Raw genomic sequence first — 19,049 nt, 5'->3', positions numbered from 1 at the left:
CCACAATCTACAAGGTACAAATCAGGACTGTGGTGGAATACTCTCCACTTGCTTGGATGACTAGAGTTCCAACAACTTTAGAAGCTAAACACTATCCAGGGCAAAGCAACTTGCTTGATCATTCATCAACTTAAGCAACTATTCCTTCCTTCACTGAAAAAAGAAAATAGCTTATTGTCACAACTAGGCTTCAATGAAGCTACTGTTAAAAGCCCGTAGTCGCCACTTTCCGGCGCCTGTTCAGGTAGGCCGGTACTGGAATTGAACCGGTGCTGCTTGCCTTGTTCTGATTGCAATCCAGCTGTTTAGCCCACTGACACACACACAGTGGCAGCAATGTGCACCATATACAAAGTGCACTGCAACAACTCACCAAGATCCTTCAACAACACCTTCCAAACGCACAATCTCTAGCACCAAGAAGGACAAGAACAGCAGACACAAGGCAACTCACCATCACCTTCATAAAGACAATTAGGGATGAGCAACAAATGTTGGCCTTGTCAGTGATGCCTCCATCCCATGAAAGAGTTGTAGCGGTTCTAAACCCACCCGTCATGCATTTGGATGGTAGGGCGTGCAGCAGAGAGTGGTGCAAAACAAATAAAGCAGCACTTCACTTCAACATTACAACAGTGACCACACTTCACTCGCAGTAAAGCGGTTTGAGATGTCCTGAGCTCATGAAAGAGAACCTATAAATTTTCATCCCTTTTCTTTTGATGGGCAGGATAAGGGAAGTGAAGGTTATCGGAAATAATCCATGGAACATTCTAATTCCTAGGGAATTGTCAGCCATGGAAAGGATAAGTAGGAGTTCTTTGATTGTGCATGATGTGTGTCATGACCCAACTTCATAAGATGAATGTTGTGTGTTGTATCATGCATGGGACATATGGGGTAGGAATGTTTGTCTACTCCGTGCTCCTTGCAGAGTACGAGCTCTTCCACCAGAGGCCGGATAGCCCAATACCCAGTGCATATAAGAATAGCCAGTAAGGCACCGACCGGAGAGAAAGCCGATAGGGGTCTGCTGGGAAGTGTACATATTTTGTTTGTTCTTATTTGATTTGGTGTGGACTCCCCATGTCCTTATTAAATTGTGTTTGTCTCTTATTCCGTGCTTTCTTACCTACAATTTTGCCACATACTGCTCTGTACATATTCAGAAATGAATCTGGCTCTAATTGACCCCATGTAGCAGCCATTTTGGAGAAGCAGGACGGGTCGCTCTGACAGTGCACCGTCTAACAGCTGCATTGCCAGAAAAGACCTGGACCTTAGCCGCCTAGCCACTTCCTTAGTGAAAGAATTAAATGTTTGATAGCCAAGTGGTGGAAGGAGTTGCCAAATACTTTAAGAGATAAATGATGAGAAATTCAAACATTCAGAGACAGGAATAATTTTTTATTGGCGCATCATCCTGACTGTCAAGCCCTGTATAGGTGCAATCTATATTTAATGTATACCTTTATCTTTCCTAGTTGGCACAAGTGCGTGGCGTACCCAGGGGAATGTACGATGGCCCAGTGTATGACCTTGGAACCCCCAAAGCAGGAACCCCTTCAGCATCAGCCAAGACATCCCCTTCCAAACAGTCCCAACCAGTTCGAAATCTACATCAATCCGGCTTTAGCCTTTCAGGTAAAAGCTCAGCCCCAAGAGGCTAATTTCTAACTCCTGATAATCCAATTTGATGTGCTTCTTCTATTAATGTACCATGGTGTGCTATTCAAAGGCAACAATAGCCAGCAGGACAACATGATGGAATTCCTGTCACTTTAAGAAAACATTGGGTTCTTGTCAGCCAGGTAGTATACCAGCATATTTATGGTTTATCTTTATATCTCATTGCATTGAGTTTGGCTGGATTATTGTATCCCACTCTGGTAATATATTTTAGGAAGGACGTAAGGCCTTGAAGAGACGGCAGATAAGTCGCAAGTGATGCATTTTGGTATGAGAAATGAGGAGAGGTAATATAATCTAAATTGTACACTGTCAGAGGGGGTGCAGGAGCAGAAAGACTTGGGGGGGGGTAAATGTATGTTTTGAAAGATGGCAAAAGCTGTTGAAAAAAACTTCCTTGGCTTTCTTAATAGAGGCATAGTGTACAAAAGCAAGGAAGGAACGGTAACCCTTTATTAGTTTCTAGTTAAACTGCTGGACAACTGTAACCAGTTCTGAGAATCCCATTTCATAAAGGAAGGCCTTGGGAAGGTTTAAGTGGAGATTTAGTATATTGGTACCAGGATGAGGAGGTCCAGTGATATGCAGAGATGAGAGAAGACAGGATCATACCCCGAAGGCAAAGAAGAATACAGGGAGATTTAATTGAGGAGTTTACATTTTCTGAGAGGTTTCTGGGAAGACTATTTCCAGATATTGGATTGTCAGTAACGAGTACAGAGGTTTATGGTAATTTGGCAAAAGAACCGGTGGGGTGATGAGGTGACATTTATTAACCCAATGAGTTGCTACAATCAGTAATGCCATGGGTGAAAGCTGGTGGAGAGCGATACAGTAGTAGCTTTGAAAAGAGAATTGGGGCACAATCCGACACCACGCTGTGGCTGATAAGCAGCTCGCCGCGACGCAGTGTGGTCAACCCAACTCGCTACGCCTCACGAGATCCAAAGCGACCTCGTGAGATGTTGCAATGTAAATCCCGCCCACAGTAAGCGGGATCACTTTTTGACAAATCTGCATATTAGAGCGAGGCAGTAAGCCTCACTCTAATGTGCAGATTCCCGAGATACCTGAGGCTTTGGGTTTCAACCCCTTCGCCTCAGAGGCCTTGGACGAGCACCGTTCAGTGCTGGTCTCCACAAACGGGGACCAGATAGAACTGCACCCGTGGGGGTCTCCCAGGGGTTCGGAGGCCTTCGGCTGCTTTCCTTTTGGGCAGGTGGTGCCCTGGCACTGCTGGTGTCACCTGTGCACCCTGGCAGTGCCACATGGCTGGGGACCCTCCCAGTGCTGGGAGGGTGGTCGGGGTTTGTTTCGGGACCTTGGAGATCGGGACACCATTTAAAAATGACATCCCAATCTTCACTACGCTGGGGAGTTCCAGCGAGCGGCGCTCCCTACTGTACAAACCGGGGCTATGTGTGGCCTCGCCCATGTGTTCCCCGTTCAGGCCCGCTTATTCACCATAATAGCCATGTGTTTCCCGGCACCGCGTGCACCAGGAAATACGGGGCTAAACACGCTCGCTAGGGGACGTTGTTCCGTTTCGGGAGAATCACACCCGTGGATATATAATTGAAAATGAAAAATTTGTAGGGCTATGGACAAAAGAGCAGGGGTGTGGAACAAATTGGATGACTTTTTTTAATAGCTGTCACAGGCACAATCAGCTGAACAGCCTGCCTCTATGCTGGAGGATTCGATGCAGCTCCATCTCTGGAGTGTTACATGCACATTACCGGACTATCGCTCAGAAAGTCCAACTAGCTCCCTCACTCCCTTTGGGGGGTGGGAGGGGGTGATCCAGAATGGTGATGCCCCACCATGGGGAGTTTACACGCTCGGTCATGTCATTGAGGAATGCAGTCAAAACAAAGAAGGGACCTGTTTATCCACTGATAGAAGAAATGGTGGGGTAGATTGGGGGATGGGTAGTGAATGCACCCAGGGCTGGATAAAGGGATTAAGCTCTTAAAGCCTCACAAATCCTTGACCTCTCGGCTAAATGGTGCTCAACACAAGGAGATTTAGACACAATAGCATGCATTTATTGTATTTTTTTTTGAACAATGTGTAAATTGGCAACATCCCACCACAAATTTATATCAAGTTTTGAGACTTCCATCTTATGAGTGATAGCTTACAAGAAAAAGATAAAGAAAGATTACTCTGTGGGAAGGTTGCAGTCATTCCCTAGGTGAATTTCTAAATGTACCAGCCTTCCCACTAGTGTCCATCTGGCTCTTGATAGTGCTTGAAAAGCAATTCAAGAAAATATTTTAATTGTGTGGGTGGGACGAAATTGAGCTTTGTTTGGTTTGGGAAATGTGCTCTTAAGCCGATGATGATTATCAGCTCTTAGAGGGAAGATGCTTTCTCTGGTTTGATTGGCAAAAGTGCTGTATTGAGGCCATCACGAGTCAAAAGGAACAAGAGAGCCTCTGAGGGCAATGTACAAGGTGCAGACTTGAGGGATCAGAGGTCTTAAAAGGACAGGTGTTCAGAAATTTGTCCCAGTCAAGCTGTGTTAGTTTTGGATCATTCCCCATGGTTTGTGAAGGAGCATTTGGTTTGAAGAAAGATTGAGTAACATCAGGTTTTGGTGAGTATTCTTTACTTGATATAGAAATTAAATTTAAATGTGCTGTTTTACCATGAAATCCTTTTTACTTTCTTCCTCCACCACTGTACCTTCAGTATTGTTGCTAAGTTTCTTGTCACTCTGTCCAAAACGTAATGGGGTGTGATGATATGCGTGTTTTAAGATGCCTGGTTCCTTACCCCTAGTCTTCATGTGTAGTGGTGGAGGACGGGCCTACAAAGGATCAACAGGAACTTGGAAGCATGTGGCTCCATTTTCTCCTCAGTTGATGTCCATACCTGCCAGTGCTGGATGAAAATCAAGACCATTTTTTCTGGCTGATTTCACCCCCACAGCCCACCCTTCCCATTGCCTTCACAATACTTTTTTTTAAATTTAGAGTACCCAATTCATTTTTTCCAATTAAGGGGCAATTTAGCACAGCCAATCCACCTACCCTGCACATCTTTGGGTTGTGGGGGCGAAACCCACGCAAACACGGGGAGAATGTGCAAACTCCACACGGACAGTGACCCGGAGCCAGGATAGAACCTGGGACCTCGGCGCCGTGAGGCAGCAGTGCTATCGACTGCGCCACTGTGCTGCCCCTGCTTCACAATACTGAGGCTAAATTTAGTGTCCCAACCTTTGACACAGCTGAGATCAGCTCAGTCTCAACTCCGTGCAGCTCAGTACCACAGAGGGAGGTCAATGTGTTCATCCATTGATCCACTGCAGTAGCTGCACAATGGTTTTGAAGTGGAAGAATATTCTGCCTGATGCAGGATTTAATCTTTCATTAGTGTGCGGCCTTCATATTCCTTTTGGATCAATGTTTTACTTAAACGTGGGAAAGTACTGAATTAAAAGAGAATAACATTCAAGTTTAAGGTTCAACGATTGGCTTTTGGACATGCTAGCTTCTAGATGTTTCTAAGGAATGCCGAGGTACAACATGTGGTGGTAGTCATTGAGGTGATGTCAATCTGCTGGTATCAATATTTTACTGTTGGCTCCTCTATTTTGAACTTTTTAATCATGCTTCAAGCCTCTGCAGATCTGCAAAATATTAACACTGATATTTGTATTACGGAAAGATTAATCAAACTAACCAAATAGTCATACTTTACAGATAGAGTTACAGGGGCAGATTGTGAGGTTGGCAGCCTAGTGAAATTGGGTGGCGGGGTAGTTTTTGTGAAGCTAGCAGATGAACGGCCGACTGTAACGTTTCTGTCATCGCTATCTCCAAAGCAGACCTCTGCCGGGATTACCTGCGGGTGGCCACAGCAGATGCCTGACTCAAAACGTTGATCCCATGTGGGTTGGGGTCCGATGGTACAAATTGATGGGGAACCAGTCAAAAAAGGAGACTTGGGGTAGTTACTACATGCATTTACATGGGGCCAATGAGGAGCAGGAGTGTTTCTCTGGGCTCTACAAAACCTGCTGCTGCTCAGGGAACCAGACCGCACCCCCCCCCCCCCCCCCCCCCTCCACCGCCCCCCCCCTCTAAAGGGTCAACCGAAGTCCACACTCGTGGAGGGGGCTTCTACCAAACTAGTGGTTTTGTTTGACCTTTGCTCTTGAGAAGCATCTTAGGATATTTTAACTGCATTAAAAGTGCCTTATTAATGTTGTTGATGTTTATGTCCATTTTTAACGAGAATGAAATTTAGCCTTTTTTTCATTAAAATTATGCAAAATACCAGAGCGTACTCTGTGAAGCTATTATTTGATGAAATATCAATATCACCAAAAGTGATCATATGAACCTGTAATGAGAGGGTAGTCTTGAGCCCTTCAGAAAATTGGCCATTTGCCGTTGTCAATTAAACATTTCCATTCATTTCAATAGGAAGAACTACTGATGGTTTTACAAAACCAAATGCAGGTATGGAACAATCAAGTTTAAAAATCAAAATTACTTGTACCCTCGAGGCAAAGGGAGTTTTTCTTTTGTGAATACAACTGACTGGGTATAATCTACTGAAACAGATTGGACACAAGCCAAGCAGAAATCCCTCATTCCCCCACTCTCCAATGCCCATTGTTTTTATTTGTAAAGTGGCGGAGTGTGAAGAGATGCAAATGTTTTAGCACGGAATTACAGACAATTTTTTAATATGGTTTGGAGATTATTTTGGTATCAGCCCTGAAGGAAAAGCAAACAGTTGACCTATTGTGCCTTTAGCAAATACGTTTACTGTTTCTGGGATCTTTGCTTTTTTAATCACATTAAACCTTCCTGCACAGCTCAAACTTCCCTGTAATGATGCATGGTGCTGATGGTTGAATGCTCAGCTTCCCTAACTCTTTGTTGCTACTTTTCATTTATGGTCTTTTAAAAAAAATATACATATATATGGATTCTCTTTGAGGTGAAGAGTTTGAGTGGGGAACGAAGCACATTCTCCCCACCCAATATTACAGTCAAGCATTCTCAGGCCAGTTCCAAGGCTGTGTGTTGCTTGCTTGTACTCCGTCTTCTAACTCCCACCAACCTTGGCCGAAATTCTCCGGTCGTTGCAGTTCACTTTTCCAGCCGGCAGCACTCCCCCACCAGTGGGTTTCCTGGTAGCGTGGGGAAATCCCATTAACAAGCAGCGGGAGTACAGAACCCCGCCACCAGTGAACAGCCCGCTGCCGAGAACCCCGAGGCTGGTGGACTGGAGAATCCCATCCTGGTATTTGGGAACCCTTTCTGTGCATTCGCACCTCTCCTACTCCAAACCTCTGACCTTACATTTCTTACAACAGCCATTCATTGGACAAGCCGAGGTAGTGACTGGGTTTGGAACTGTGCGAGCTCACAGAACCAATACAAAGGGAGAGATTTAAATTCCCCCTCCCCATAGAGGATAGGCTCCACTGCATCACCTCAGTGCCCCCTGTGTTTATCCAACTGATCTTGACAACCCATATGTGTCAAAATCTGCACATAAAAAGTAAGTTTGTCAAGCTTCTGTTATACCAGGCACTGATGAGACCACATATTGAAACTGTGAGCAGTTTTGGTCTCTTTATTTAAGGAGGGATGTAAACGCATTGGAGGCAGTTCTGAGAAGGTTTACTAGACTGATACCTGGAATGAGCAAGTTTTCTTATGAGGATAGGTTGGACAGGCTGGGACTGTTTCCACCGGAGTTTCAATGAGTGTGAGGGTGACTTGATTGAAGCATGTAAGATGCTGAACGGTCTCGACAAGGTGGACCTGGAAAGGATGTTTCCTCTTGTGGGTGAGTCCAGAAATAAGGGGTACTGTTTTAAAACTAGGGGTCATCTTTATAGGACAGAGATGAGAATTGATTTTGTCTTAGCGTTTTTTGTAACTTTGGAACTTGCTGCCTCGGATGGGGTGGAGCTGGGATCATTGAATATTTCTCAGGCAGAGATAGTTAAATTCTTGTTAGGCAAGGAATCAAAGGTTATCAGCAATAGATGGGGGTGTGGGATTAGAAACACAAACCAATCAGCCATGATCTTATCGAATGCCAGAGCAGGCTCGAGGGGCTGAATGGGCCACTTCTGTTCATATTTTGTATGTAGGTAAATATCCGTATTGGCTAGAATGAGCTGGGAAGTGAAAGCTGATGCTTTATGTAGGTGCGAGTGTGCAGTGGATACAGTGGGTGTGGATTTATGATTGAGGTCAGCAAACAAATGACGTTGGAGACGGTAGTCAGAGCGTAACCTCCCTCTGATTCTTCCTGTTGTGCTCCAAACTAAGAAAGGTCACATGATCTGTTATCCAGTTTCCACATGTGTTGATCTCTCCCAGTCAAAGAGCGGCCTGCTTTCCATTATGTTTAGCAGCACCCGCTGGTTGCCTGGCTAATTTGTTCATCGGTTAAAGACAGGCTTCTGAGTCTGGAAGAATGGTGAACGGGGGGGGGGGGGGGGGGGGGGGGCGCAGCTAAGATGGGGGGAGAAAGAAAAATTCCCCCTTGCTAATTGTAGGTGGATGCCAAAAGTTATAGGGATTCAGAAAGGAGGGGAACAGGGAGATATCACCTCATAATGCCTTTGCTGTGTTCAAGTGCCAAGCCCGTGGACTGGTTAACTCACTAATTGATGTACATTGACTGAATTGCTGCTAGAAAACTGGGACATGAATCCTGTCTGCGCTGTCTGTAGTTTAGCAAGTCAGTAGAGTTGTCATGGCTCGAGTAAGATTAGGCACTGACTTGACATAAACCCTACTGACCTCCTTATCCAGGACAAAAACTGTTTGTTGTCTGTTTATACGGGGAGAGGGTGAGGGAGGGAAATATTACGTGAGGGGGAGGGTGGAAAGGGGGATTGTTGGTATCATTTGGGGACCGCTCTGCTTCATGCCCATTGCCATTCTCTCGCTTTACAGGGGCTCAGATTGACGACGGTCCACGTCGCAGTGGTCATCGCATCGTCGCACCTCCCGGTGGCCGTTCAAACATCACCTCACTCAGTTGAAGTTTGCAGTAGGAAGGAGAGAGAGAGAGAGAGCGGGGAGAAGAAAGAAATTGTGCTGTAATGATGACGTATTGCAAAGAAAAGCAAAAAGATAATTGTGTTTGTCCTACAAAAGAAAACAAATAAATGGTTACTTTGGATTGAATATAAACAGTGCCTCAAGCCTTATTGATGAGAAATGCTACTTTGCCATCGCTTTAAGAATGTCTTATTTTCATTTATTTAGCCTTAAGCTGTCACAGTTTACAAGCTAATAGTAAGGATGCAAAGATTACAGTTTTTTTCTATTAATTTGTTTTCACATTTCTCCACCCCCCCCCCCCCCCCCCCCCCTCTCCAATAGCCTCTGCTATCCATTCAAAAATAAATACCTTGTTTTAATTTCTGCAGTGCTCCCTCAGGATCGGCTCACTTCTGATTAAAACCATCATGTATTACCTGTACTCCTAGCTTTGTGAGCTTTCTGCTCAAGTGTACTGACTAATTAGAGGCAAAATAACAATTCCTTGCAGTTCCCACTCGATTAAAATTTTAGCTCTGACTTGATATCAAATTTTGAACATGTCTTTTGGAGGAATTCAGTTTTTTAATCCTGTAATTCAAACACGAGTATTCACACAGCGGAACCGTCCCTCTCAAAATGTGTCAGGGAAAACTTTTTTCCCTCTTTCCCCCCACCCCCTCCTCCCAATAATTAAGACAGCCTGATTTTTTTTCTTCTTTGAGTGAAAGGTCATGTGACATTAGGAATTAGCGCATCCGCCGCAGGGTATAGGTCACCACAACTTAATGCCCGTTGCCATCTTTGACACTCTGCTGCAAGTACGCCCTTCAGGTCAGGTCAGAGATTGCTGGACGACAATTTAATCAGCCCCTTCCAAGCCTGTAAGAAACAGTCATTGTCGCTGAAGTAAAGGCAGGAAGTGCTTCAGCCCTTCAGTAGCATGTTCCATCGATAAGACATCACCATTTTTCTCAAAAGTTACTTTTTTCAATTGATTGAACCAAAGTGCACATCAGATTTAGCTGCGGGACAAAGGAAGTGAAAACAAATATCAATTGCAGTCTAGATAGAAGTCAATCGAACTCGGAGGCATTTCATTAAACTAATGTTGCTTTTCTGCTGATTGGATTGATTCAAGAGCGACTTCTTGATTTGATAATGAAGGTTTATAATAACGTCCGCCAAACTATTCCAGCTAACTTAATTTTGTCAACTCATAAACCATGCAGATCAGAAGGCCCCACATTAAATCTCCAGTTTGTGCTGAGTTAATTCACTTCAGCTGATCATGAGTTTCTGTACTGCTAATGCCCTGATATCCTTGAATTAGGAAGGAGAATAAGCCAGGACCCCAACACCTCATTGATTGCATCTGGCTAATGTGGTGGCAAAGGACAAAGGGCTAACATCAGGATCAGATTCAACTGTGAAGGTCGCACATGGTTGAAAGGTCTCCCACTGTCTAAGCTCACACAGCAAGTGTAGCCATTGCCTTCTGGAGAGGAAGGGACAGAATTGTGAAAATAAATTTGATTGATTCTCAGGCTGATCTGCCAAATTCGCAGTCTGCCCTGAGCAAAGTTGTAATTTTTCTTCATAATTTTTTGGCCATAGCGTCAAGCACTCTGTAATCGATGCATCCTTTTAAAGAACAATAATTTTGATGTGTATTCATGTTAAATCTTGTGCATGATGCTGAATTTTCTAGGAATTGGCTCATCAAGTCATACATTGCATTACTTTCAGAGACCTAAAGTGCTTTCACACTTTTCATTTTGCTGCTTTTCTGCATGTGTGTACACGCGCACACAAACGCGCACATACTACCTCTCAACACCACCCTACTTAGAGACTAACCATGAGGTACCCTCTCCTTAGCAAGGACTTATTTTAATGGATATATTTTAAACAGCCTTAAAACAGTACAAAAGCAGCATATTGTTTTTTTAATGCTCCTGGATTATTTCCTCGAACCAGCAATGTGTTAATGGAATATTTAGCAATGATATGACTAGGGAGCTCTCAAACAAATGCTTCCGATACTTCATGTTTGTTGGAGTACGAGCCTGTAGTCAAACCTGTAGCCAGCTTCAATTATAAACATCTACGATAAAGGCTGTTTATTGAAAAAAGGTAACTCAACCCCCATGCCCTGTACAGCTGGGATGTTGTTATTGAGCGATAACATGTCAGTTTCCCCCCGCAGACATTTCTTGCATTGTAAATGACAAGCTTGTCAGAGGATGGATGAATAATACCTTGACATAATGATTAGTGTGCTCCATTCACCAGATTAAAAGGAAAGCAGTGACACGAGAGAACCCACTCCTCCAACAGAATGAGGCCTCTTGTGGGATTTGGTGAGGGAAAGCCTTGCTTTAACAGCGCCCTGACCAAAGTTTCCCTCACCGCCCCCCCACCTTCCAAGAATAATTGAGCAGGGCACCACAGTATCTGCATGCAATGGGGCCTTGCATTTATTTAAGACCCCTCCCACCCGGCTTATTCACTCTTCCAGCTTCTTCCATCGGGCAGGAGATACAAAAGTCTGAGAACACGCACGAACAGACTCAAAAACAGTTTCTTCCCCGCTGTTACCAGACTCCTGAACGACCCTCTTATGGACTGACCTGATTAATTCGACACCCCTGTATGCTTCACCCGATGCTTGTGTTTATGTAGTTATATTGCGTACCTTGTGTTGCCCTATTATGTATTTTCTTTTTCGTTTCATATACTTAATGATCTGTTGAGCTGCTCACAGAAAAATACTTTTTACTGTACCTCGGTACACGTGACAATAAACTAATCCAAATCCAAAATGTAAGCCATATAGCCCCAGTTTTTCCTCAGATGGAACTTTCCCAAGATCTATAGGTGCGAGGTGCACTATCAAAATGAATGAGATGGATTATAAACCCGCTGAGACACAGGGACCTGCGTCTTATTATTTTTTGATTGGAAAATACTGCAAAATAGGTCACATTTTAAAATCAAAACCATCGAGGATCAGTATAGCTTACGCTGGTACAAACAGCCACCACTTTTCATGGAGAGTTTGATGACTGGTTGGAATTAAATGCAGTTACCCTCTCTTCGAAATTGCGGGATGGGACAAGAATTGAAAGTATGAAACAGACAGGATAGATTAAAAATAAATTTGGCCTTGAGACCTCAAAATGCCAGTTATCTGTCCATCATTTTATCTCATTATTGTGGCTCAATAATAACTGAACAGTGCATCTCCCTTGCCCCTTTGTCAGGTAGTAACTGAGAAAGGCTGTCAAATATCTCATTCTGTTCTTTCTTCATATCTATTGATGCATTGGAGTGTTTCATCCTACATGCAGCTTGCAGACAGCATAATGCAGCCAAGTTGGAGGTGTGTTGACTCGGTGTTCCAGGATGTACTGGGTGTGTTACATTGGTTCAGTTCAGATTTCAAATAAAGACACTAAAATCTCCTGTAGTTAATGAGGTTTGAATAGCTGACTATTTTTAATTGCCATTTTCTTCAAAAACAAAGCCTGTGATTTAAGAATATGTAAGGACAACTTTACCACGGTGATTGATGTTTAGAAATTGTTTCTTGTATTTAATTATGTTTGTATCTACAGTACATGTCTTGGACTAATAAATTTATGCAAATATGGCTTCCCAAGGACACACTTGTGTTGCATTTATCATTTTCTTTTGCCTGTGTTTCAGTCAGTTGCAAGAATGTTCCCTGTGAACACCAGACATCAGGCACTTTGCCCATTCTTCCAGTTTAAAGGTCTGGTGAAATATTTCTGTGGAAGTTAGAAAATTAGGGGAGGCGGAAGAGAACACTCCAAAACAATTGCTTGAAATCAACTCCAATGCATTTATTAAACTAACAACCAGAGGCCACTGTGCTGATCGAACTCGGGGGGGTTAAAGGTGTATGACTAGCATACCCATTGTGTGGCTGTGTTTTTAGCAGGCACGGTGCTAGCTTCCTGTACTCATGTACTCTATAGTTTCCACCTCCTCAAAAATACGCCCTGACATAAAATGGCATCTTAAGATCATGTGACTAACCTTTTGGCAAAAATGGTATTCGGTCACCACCCACTGGACTAACAGAGAAATTAAATTAAATATACTTGAACCTTCATCTATGAATACATAAAAGTTAGCTCTACTCCCTGACCATTGTATGACCAAGTATGCACCTGTACATCAAGAAATCAAAACCTAAAATCTAATTTGGATTAATGGACCCACCTTGAGCCCCCCCCCCCTCCCCCCCCGGGGGAAAGATGGGGAGGCTGGCGAGCGGGAAGGAGACAGGGAAAGGTGGTTGTGGGGGGTTTCATTTGGTTCCAGCTAATCGGCTTTGGGGGCATCACTCAGACCCAGCTGATCGACTCTGGGGGAACCACTGTGACGCAGCTGATCAACTCTGGGGCTGGTGCTCCGCTTTCCTCCCACAAGTCCCGAAAGACGTGCTTGTTAGGCGGGTTGGACATTCTGAATTCTCCCTCAGTGCACACAAACAGGCGCCGGATTGTGGGGACTAGGGGCTTTTCACAGTAACACATTGCAGTCTTAATGTAAGCCGACTTGTGACAATAATAAAGATTATCTTAAAGCTGGGCCACTGTCTGTACGGAGTCTACACGTTTTCCCTATGCGTGGGTTTCCTCCCACAGTCCAAAGATTTGCAGGTTAGGTGGATTGGCCATGCTAAAATTGTCCTTAGTGTCCAAAAACTGTTAAGTGGGAGTTAGGGGGAGAGGGTAGATACATGGGCTTCAGTACGGTGCACTTTGCAAGGGTGGTGCAGACTTGATGGGCTGAATGGCCTCATTCTGCACTAACTTTTATGAATCTATGATTATGATTGCAATTAAATGTGAATATTTTTACTTTTATTTACTCTCACTGTCATCCCATTTTTCTCTCGTATTTATTCTCGCTTAATGTTTTCTAGCAAATTTTTAAGTTTAAGAAAATGTGCAGATCTTGTGTTCCACAACTTTTCTGATAACAGCATCTAGTTTACATGAAATTTAGTAAGCTGAGACTAACCGGCAAGGCGGTGTGTTGAGGATTAAGCTTGAGTATGAGGTTCAAAGTGGCCGAATAGCCTGATGACACACTGGGTGAGATTTTCCGCTCAACCTGCCGCGTGTTTCACGGAGACAACCCACCATTAGCCAGCGGTGGGATCTAGCTGCCGGTACGGCTCCCCAGACGGTGATGGCCTCTAGCGGCCCGTGGACCTGGACTGGCAAAATAATGCCCCACATCAGCCGCTCGCGTGGACCGAACCGCCTGCCCACATTGCTCCCGTCCCCGAATGAAACCCCCGCCCACCTATCGGCCCTCCCCCGACTGTGGTGGCCCCAGACTGAGTCCGCAGCTATTCCAAGTGAGGATCATAGACGGTGGGACCATGTTAGAACCATGGCCTGAGGAATTCAGCCAGTTAGCAACGGAGCATCGTGGGGTAGGACGCAGGAAATGGCCTGAGGGGGTGGGTACTCCACAAGTATGCCGATCTTTTGGGCGGGGAGAATTGCGAAACTGGTCCCAATTTCGTGCACGAAAACGGATTCTCCACACCGAATGTGGTTTTGGCGTCAGGGGAGTGGAAAATCCCGTCCAAGATTCTTATTTGGAACCAAAAGTTGTTGGGTGGGATTCTCCAATAATGGGGCTATGTTCGCTGGTGAATCACTCTGGACTTTCCTTAATTCTATCTGTACAGGGCTAGCAGGGCCCCGGAGTGCTTCTCGCAGCTCTGACTGCGGATACAGGGCCCTGCATGTCCTGTCAGGAGTCTGCACACGCTTACAGCGGCAGCCTGCAGTGGCCGCCCCGATGGAGATGGCGGGCTCGGACCGCGGAAAGGCACCAGAAATGTAGGGCCCCTGAAATTGCACGTGTCTGCGGGTCCGTGACACCTGATTACACCCCCCGGCCATCCATAAGGCCCCCCCACCCCCTCCGGTGATTGATCCCCCTGCCCCCCACCAGGGAGGCTGCGTTCCTGACGGCCGATAGGTGGTTAGAACCACGCCGTCGGGAACACGGCCAATTTTCCTCAGAGAATCGCGGGGGGGGGGGAGAGCCTCTGTCAAGGGCCCCCTACCCGCACCGCATACTTCGTGTGCGAGAGACTCCCAAGTGATTCTCTGGAGACTGGAGAATCGCTGGAGCGGCGTCGGACTGGATTTTGGCATAAACGGCCACCGATCGTGATTTTGGCTCGGAGGTTCGGTGAATCCAGCCCGTTCTCAAACTTAATATGTAATTCCATTATGCTCTCTTCACTTTTTTTCCCAGAGCATCTTGTAGCATGAGATTGCTAATCAAATCTGTCTGAATGCATAATACTAGATCTAAAATAGCTCGACTTCAATTGGTTCCACAACATATTGCTTCGGGAGTCTGTCATTTAAGCATTCTAGAAACTGATCTTCGAAACAACCTTTGCCAATATAATTTGTCCAATTGAAATGAAGATTGGACGCCCCATGCTTATTATATTGTATTTGTTTCAAGCTCCAAATATTTCTTTCTTAATGTTCTGTCCAATAGTACAAATACAAATCGGTGGTATTCCTATGACACCCTGGGCTAGGGCATGGTCAATTCCAGCTCCACTTGACCCGGATTTACAACACAAGTGAATTAACCAATAATTCTTAGAAAAGTACCCAAAGTCTTTGGCCCTTGGCTGCCCAATAATTACAGTCACCAGATTTGTAAATGTTAACACAATTTTTATTGATAACAAGAACTATGTTGAAATATGCAGCAAATACAATTTGTTAACTATCATATAATTCCTAATCCCCCACTTTAACTTGTATCACCTTTTACATGCACACACACACAAGACAAACAAACAGAGGGGAAGAGAGGGGTTAAAATAATAAGTAAAAGGAAAAATAATCCTTCCTTCAAAGTAAGCTTTCAGGTCGAGGTTTCCGCTTGCAGCCTGTAATGGTTTTCATTGTAGATTGTAATTGAGGTTCTCTGTAGGTTCAGGAGGAGGGTAGCTCACCACATTTTTGGAAAAAAAGAGAGATATCAAGAGCACGCACTCACAGGTCCCTTTTCTTCACAATCCAGGACCCAACTGTTTTCCTTGGGTATCTGGAAATCATTCCACTCGAGTAGGACCCAACCACCACCTGTTACCGGGCAGAATACGGCCTTTTGGCCAATTCATTGATCACCAATCGAACTGAGTCCCACCCCACCTTTCGGGTGCCACAAAGCCTGAGTTCTCCTGTTCGAACCTACCACCAAATACTATATTGCAACATCTTGAATTCCTCATTTTCTCGGCTCCTTGACTTAAAGATACATGTCCATTAATCACCTATGAATCAAAACTGATAACAGCAAAATGTAAAATGTAAAGGGGAAATAAGAGAATAAACAGAACTTTACAGTAAAAAACAATTTCCACCAGTGTTTCTGACTGCTGTTTTCTCTCATTTCCACCCATACTAATTCTACTTCCTGTCCTCTGAGCCAAGATCCCTTCTCACTTCAGTCATTATACCAACCTTTGCTATTAGAACCTAGAATCCCTACTGTGCAGAAGAAGAAGGCCATTCAGCCCATTGAGTCTGCACCAACCGTCTGATAGAGTACCCTACCCAGGCCCTGCCCTATCCCTGTAACTCCATCTAACCGACACATCTTTGGATACTAAGGGGCTATTTGCAACATGGCCAATCCATCTAATCTGCACATCTTTGGACTATGCAAGGTAACTTGAGCACCTGAAGGAAACCCATGCACCCATGGGAGGAAGTGCAAACTCCACACAGACAGTCACCCAAGGCCATAACTGAACCTGGGCCTCTGACGCTGTGATGCAGCAATGCTAACCACTGTGCTTCCCCTAGGACTCCTCATTTGCTATTCTGTTTGTCTTTTTGTTGTGTACTCTAGAAAATTTATTTTCAAATATTGGTCACCTTGCAATCACGTATCTAATGATGAGTATATCTAAACCATTTGACTCTATTTGTGCGACTTGTTCAGCTACCTTGTTCCTAATTGTGGTAATGTGAGTGGTTGCGCCGCCCTCCTGCCGATCACCAGTGGATGGCGCCAGTCCAACAAACCTGTGAACATCTCAATGTATGTTCCCAATAAAGTTCCTGTTTGATTGCAACAAACCGGCTCCTGCCTCAGGTTATCACACAAATGCTGCTAATCCCAATGGTCCATTTTTCCCTCCCTGGTATTAGGGCCATACCCATAATTGAAATCCCCTCTTTCCACACCACCCTTTGAGTTAAATGTATAATTCTGTAATCTGTTTGACCCTATGTCAATCGGCAGATGGCTGAGATAACAATCCTGAGATGATAACCTTTCAGGTTTTGTGCTTTACTTTGAATCCAAACACACACCACGCCCTCAGCACAATATTATCCCGAGTTCTACTTCTGTTGTTGGCTCCAACATGGGCCTCAACAGCTTGATCCTCCCCCTCCAAATCCCTGTGCATCGCCCAACATGAATTCACTGAGTAACGCCGAACTGATGTGTCAATACACTGAGCTTATGGGGTCGCAGCTTCAATGTTTAGTGCGCTGAGTAACCGTACAGGAGTTGGATGTATATTGGCCGTCTCCTGTACTGGAGCACCTAAAGAGTTTCTGTGGAAAATGTAATCAGGGCTACACTTGGATAAGTCACAGAGGAGGGCTGATAAATGGATGCTAGTCTACATATGTTGCGCGCTGGTGATGAATGCATGGTGTGAGAGCAGAGAATGGAGCAGATGTGAACATCATGGCAGCATTATGTCACATGGTGAGGCAACAAGAAAGTCTTTGAACCTCCATGGTATGCATTTAGTGCATGTGATCCGGATGTCTTGTGAATTGATGGCAGCTGCTAACTGTCTGCTCATTCAGTCGAGGACTAGCTCAGCATCATCATAAGTAAATCCTTTTGAGTAGTCCTACGAAGCAAGGAACTACTAAGTAGAAACATAACACATCCAGCAGGATCTAATATAGAAGGAACGACACTTTACGTTCATGCAGCTGAAATATTTGTCAGCAAATTGTCGATTTTCCTTTAAAAAAATTAAACACAATCAACCCTCGAACCTGGAAATTTCAATGGGATTTTTCCAAAACAAACTTGTAGGAATTTAAGAACGCTGAAAAATTATTGATTTAGTTTCGCGGAGGAAATATAAATCATTTTTTAAAAAATTTTGAGTACCCAATTAAGTTTTTCCAATTAAGGGGCAATTTAGCGTGGCCAATCCACCTACCCTGCACATCTTTGGGTTGTGGGGCGAAACCCACGCAAACAGGGGGAGCATGTGGAAACTCCACACGGACAGTGACCCAGAGCTGGGATCGAACCTGGGACTTTGACGGCATGAGGCGGCAGTGCTAACCACTGCACCACCATGCTGCCCAAGGAAATAGAAATCATGCCATCATATGTCGATCTTTATTTTTCTTTATTCTCACATGGGATGTGGGCATCGATTTCAAGACCAGAGTTTGCTGCCCATCCCATCCCTACTTGCCCTTGAAAAGGTGGTAGTGAGCCACCTTCTGAAACCACTAAAGCCCATCTGGTAGTTGCCCCGCAGTGCTGTTATGAAGGAAGTTCCAGAATTTTGACCTAATGACAGTGAATGAACGGCGATATATTTCCAAGTCAGGGTGGTTTGCGACTTGGGGAGAAATTGCAGTTGATGGTGTTCCCATATACCTGCTGCCCTTCATCTAGGTGTAGAGGTATTGGGTTTGGAAGGTGGTGTCAAAGAAGGTTTGGCGAGTTACTGTCATACATCTTCTAGGTAGATTATGCTGCTGCCACTGTGCAATGGTGATGGAGGGAGTGAACATTTAGGTTGGAGGATGGAGTGCCAATCAAGTGGGCTGCTTTGTCCTAGCTGCTACTGAGCTTCTTAAGTGTTGCTAGGGCTGTACTCATCCAGGAAAATGGAGAATATTCCAACAGACTCCTGATTTGCGAATTGTGGATGGTTGACTGGCTTTCAGTGTCAGGAAGTGGATTAGCCTTCATAGAGTTCTCAGCCTTTGGCCTGCGCTAGCAGCAACAATATTTATATGGCTGGCCTAGTTCAGTTTCTGATCAATAGCAACGGCACGATATTGATAGTGGGGGGAATTCAACAATTGTAATGCTGTTGACTATCAAGGTTTAATTTTCTCTTGTTGGAGATGATTAGTGTCTATCACTTAGGTGGTGTGATTGTTATTTGTCACAATCAATCCAAGCCCAAAGATTGTCAGGTCTTGCTGCCTATGGCCGTGGGTTGCTTCAGTATCA

At 44.6% G+C, this 19,049-nt stretch overlaps 1 protein-coding gene across 4 annotated transcripts in view; it reads left to right on the top strand.

The window, feature by feature from the left end:
* Nucleotides 1-8,873, top strand: part of LOC119965066 (dihydropyrimidinase-related protein 3-like) — a 241,227-nt gene extending 232,354 nt beyond the window's left edge. For 3 of the 4 annotated variants that reach the window (XM_038795321.1, XM_038795318.1, XM_038795320.1), the window contains exons 13-15: nucleotides 1,485-1,644; nucleotides 6,129-6,164; nucleotides 8,634-8,873. In XM_038795321.1, coding sequence (XP_038651249.1) covers nucleotides 1,485-1,644; nucleotides 6,129-6,164; nucleotides 8,634-8,722 — 285 coding nt within the window. In that variant the 3' untranslated portion in view covers nucleotides 8,723-8,873. The remainder of the gene's footprint in view (nucleotides 1-1,484; nucleotides 1,645-6,128; nucleotides 6,165-8,633) is intronic. The other variant, XM_038795319.1, reaches the window with a different exon arrangement.
* The last annotated feature ends 10,176 nt before the right edge of the window (nucleotides 8,874-19,049 follow it).

Source organism: Scyliorhinus canicula, chromosome 4 (assembly GCF_902713615.1).
Source record: "Scyliorhinus canicula chromosome 4, sScyCan1.1, whole genome shotgun sequence".
Lineage (NCBI taxonomy): Eukaryota > Metazoa > Chordata > Chondrichthyes > Carcharhiniformes > Scyliorhinidae > Scyliorhinus > Scyliorhinus canicula.
This window is presented reverse-complemented; position numbering and strand designations above follow the sequence as displayed.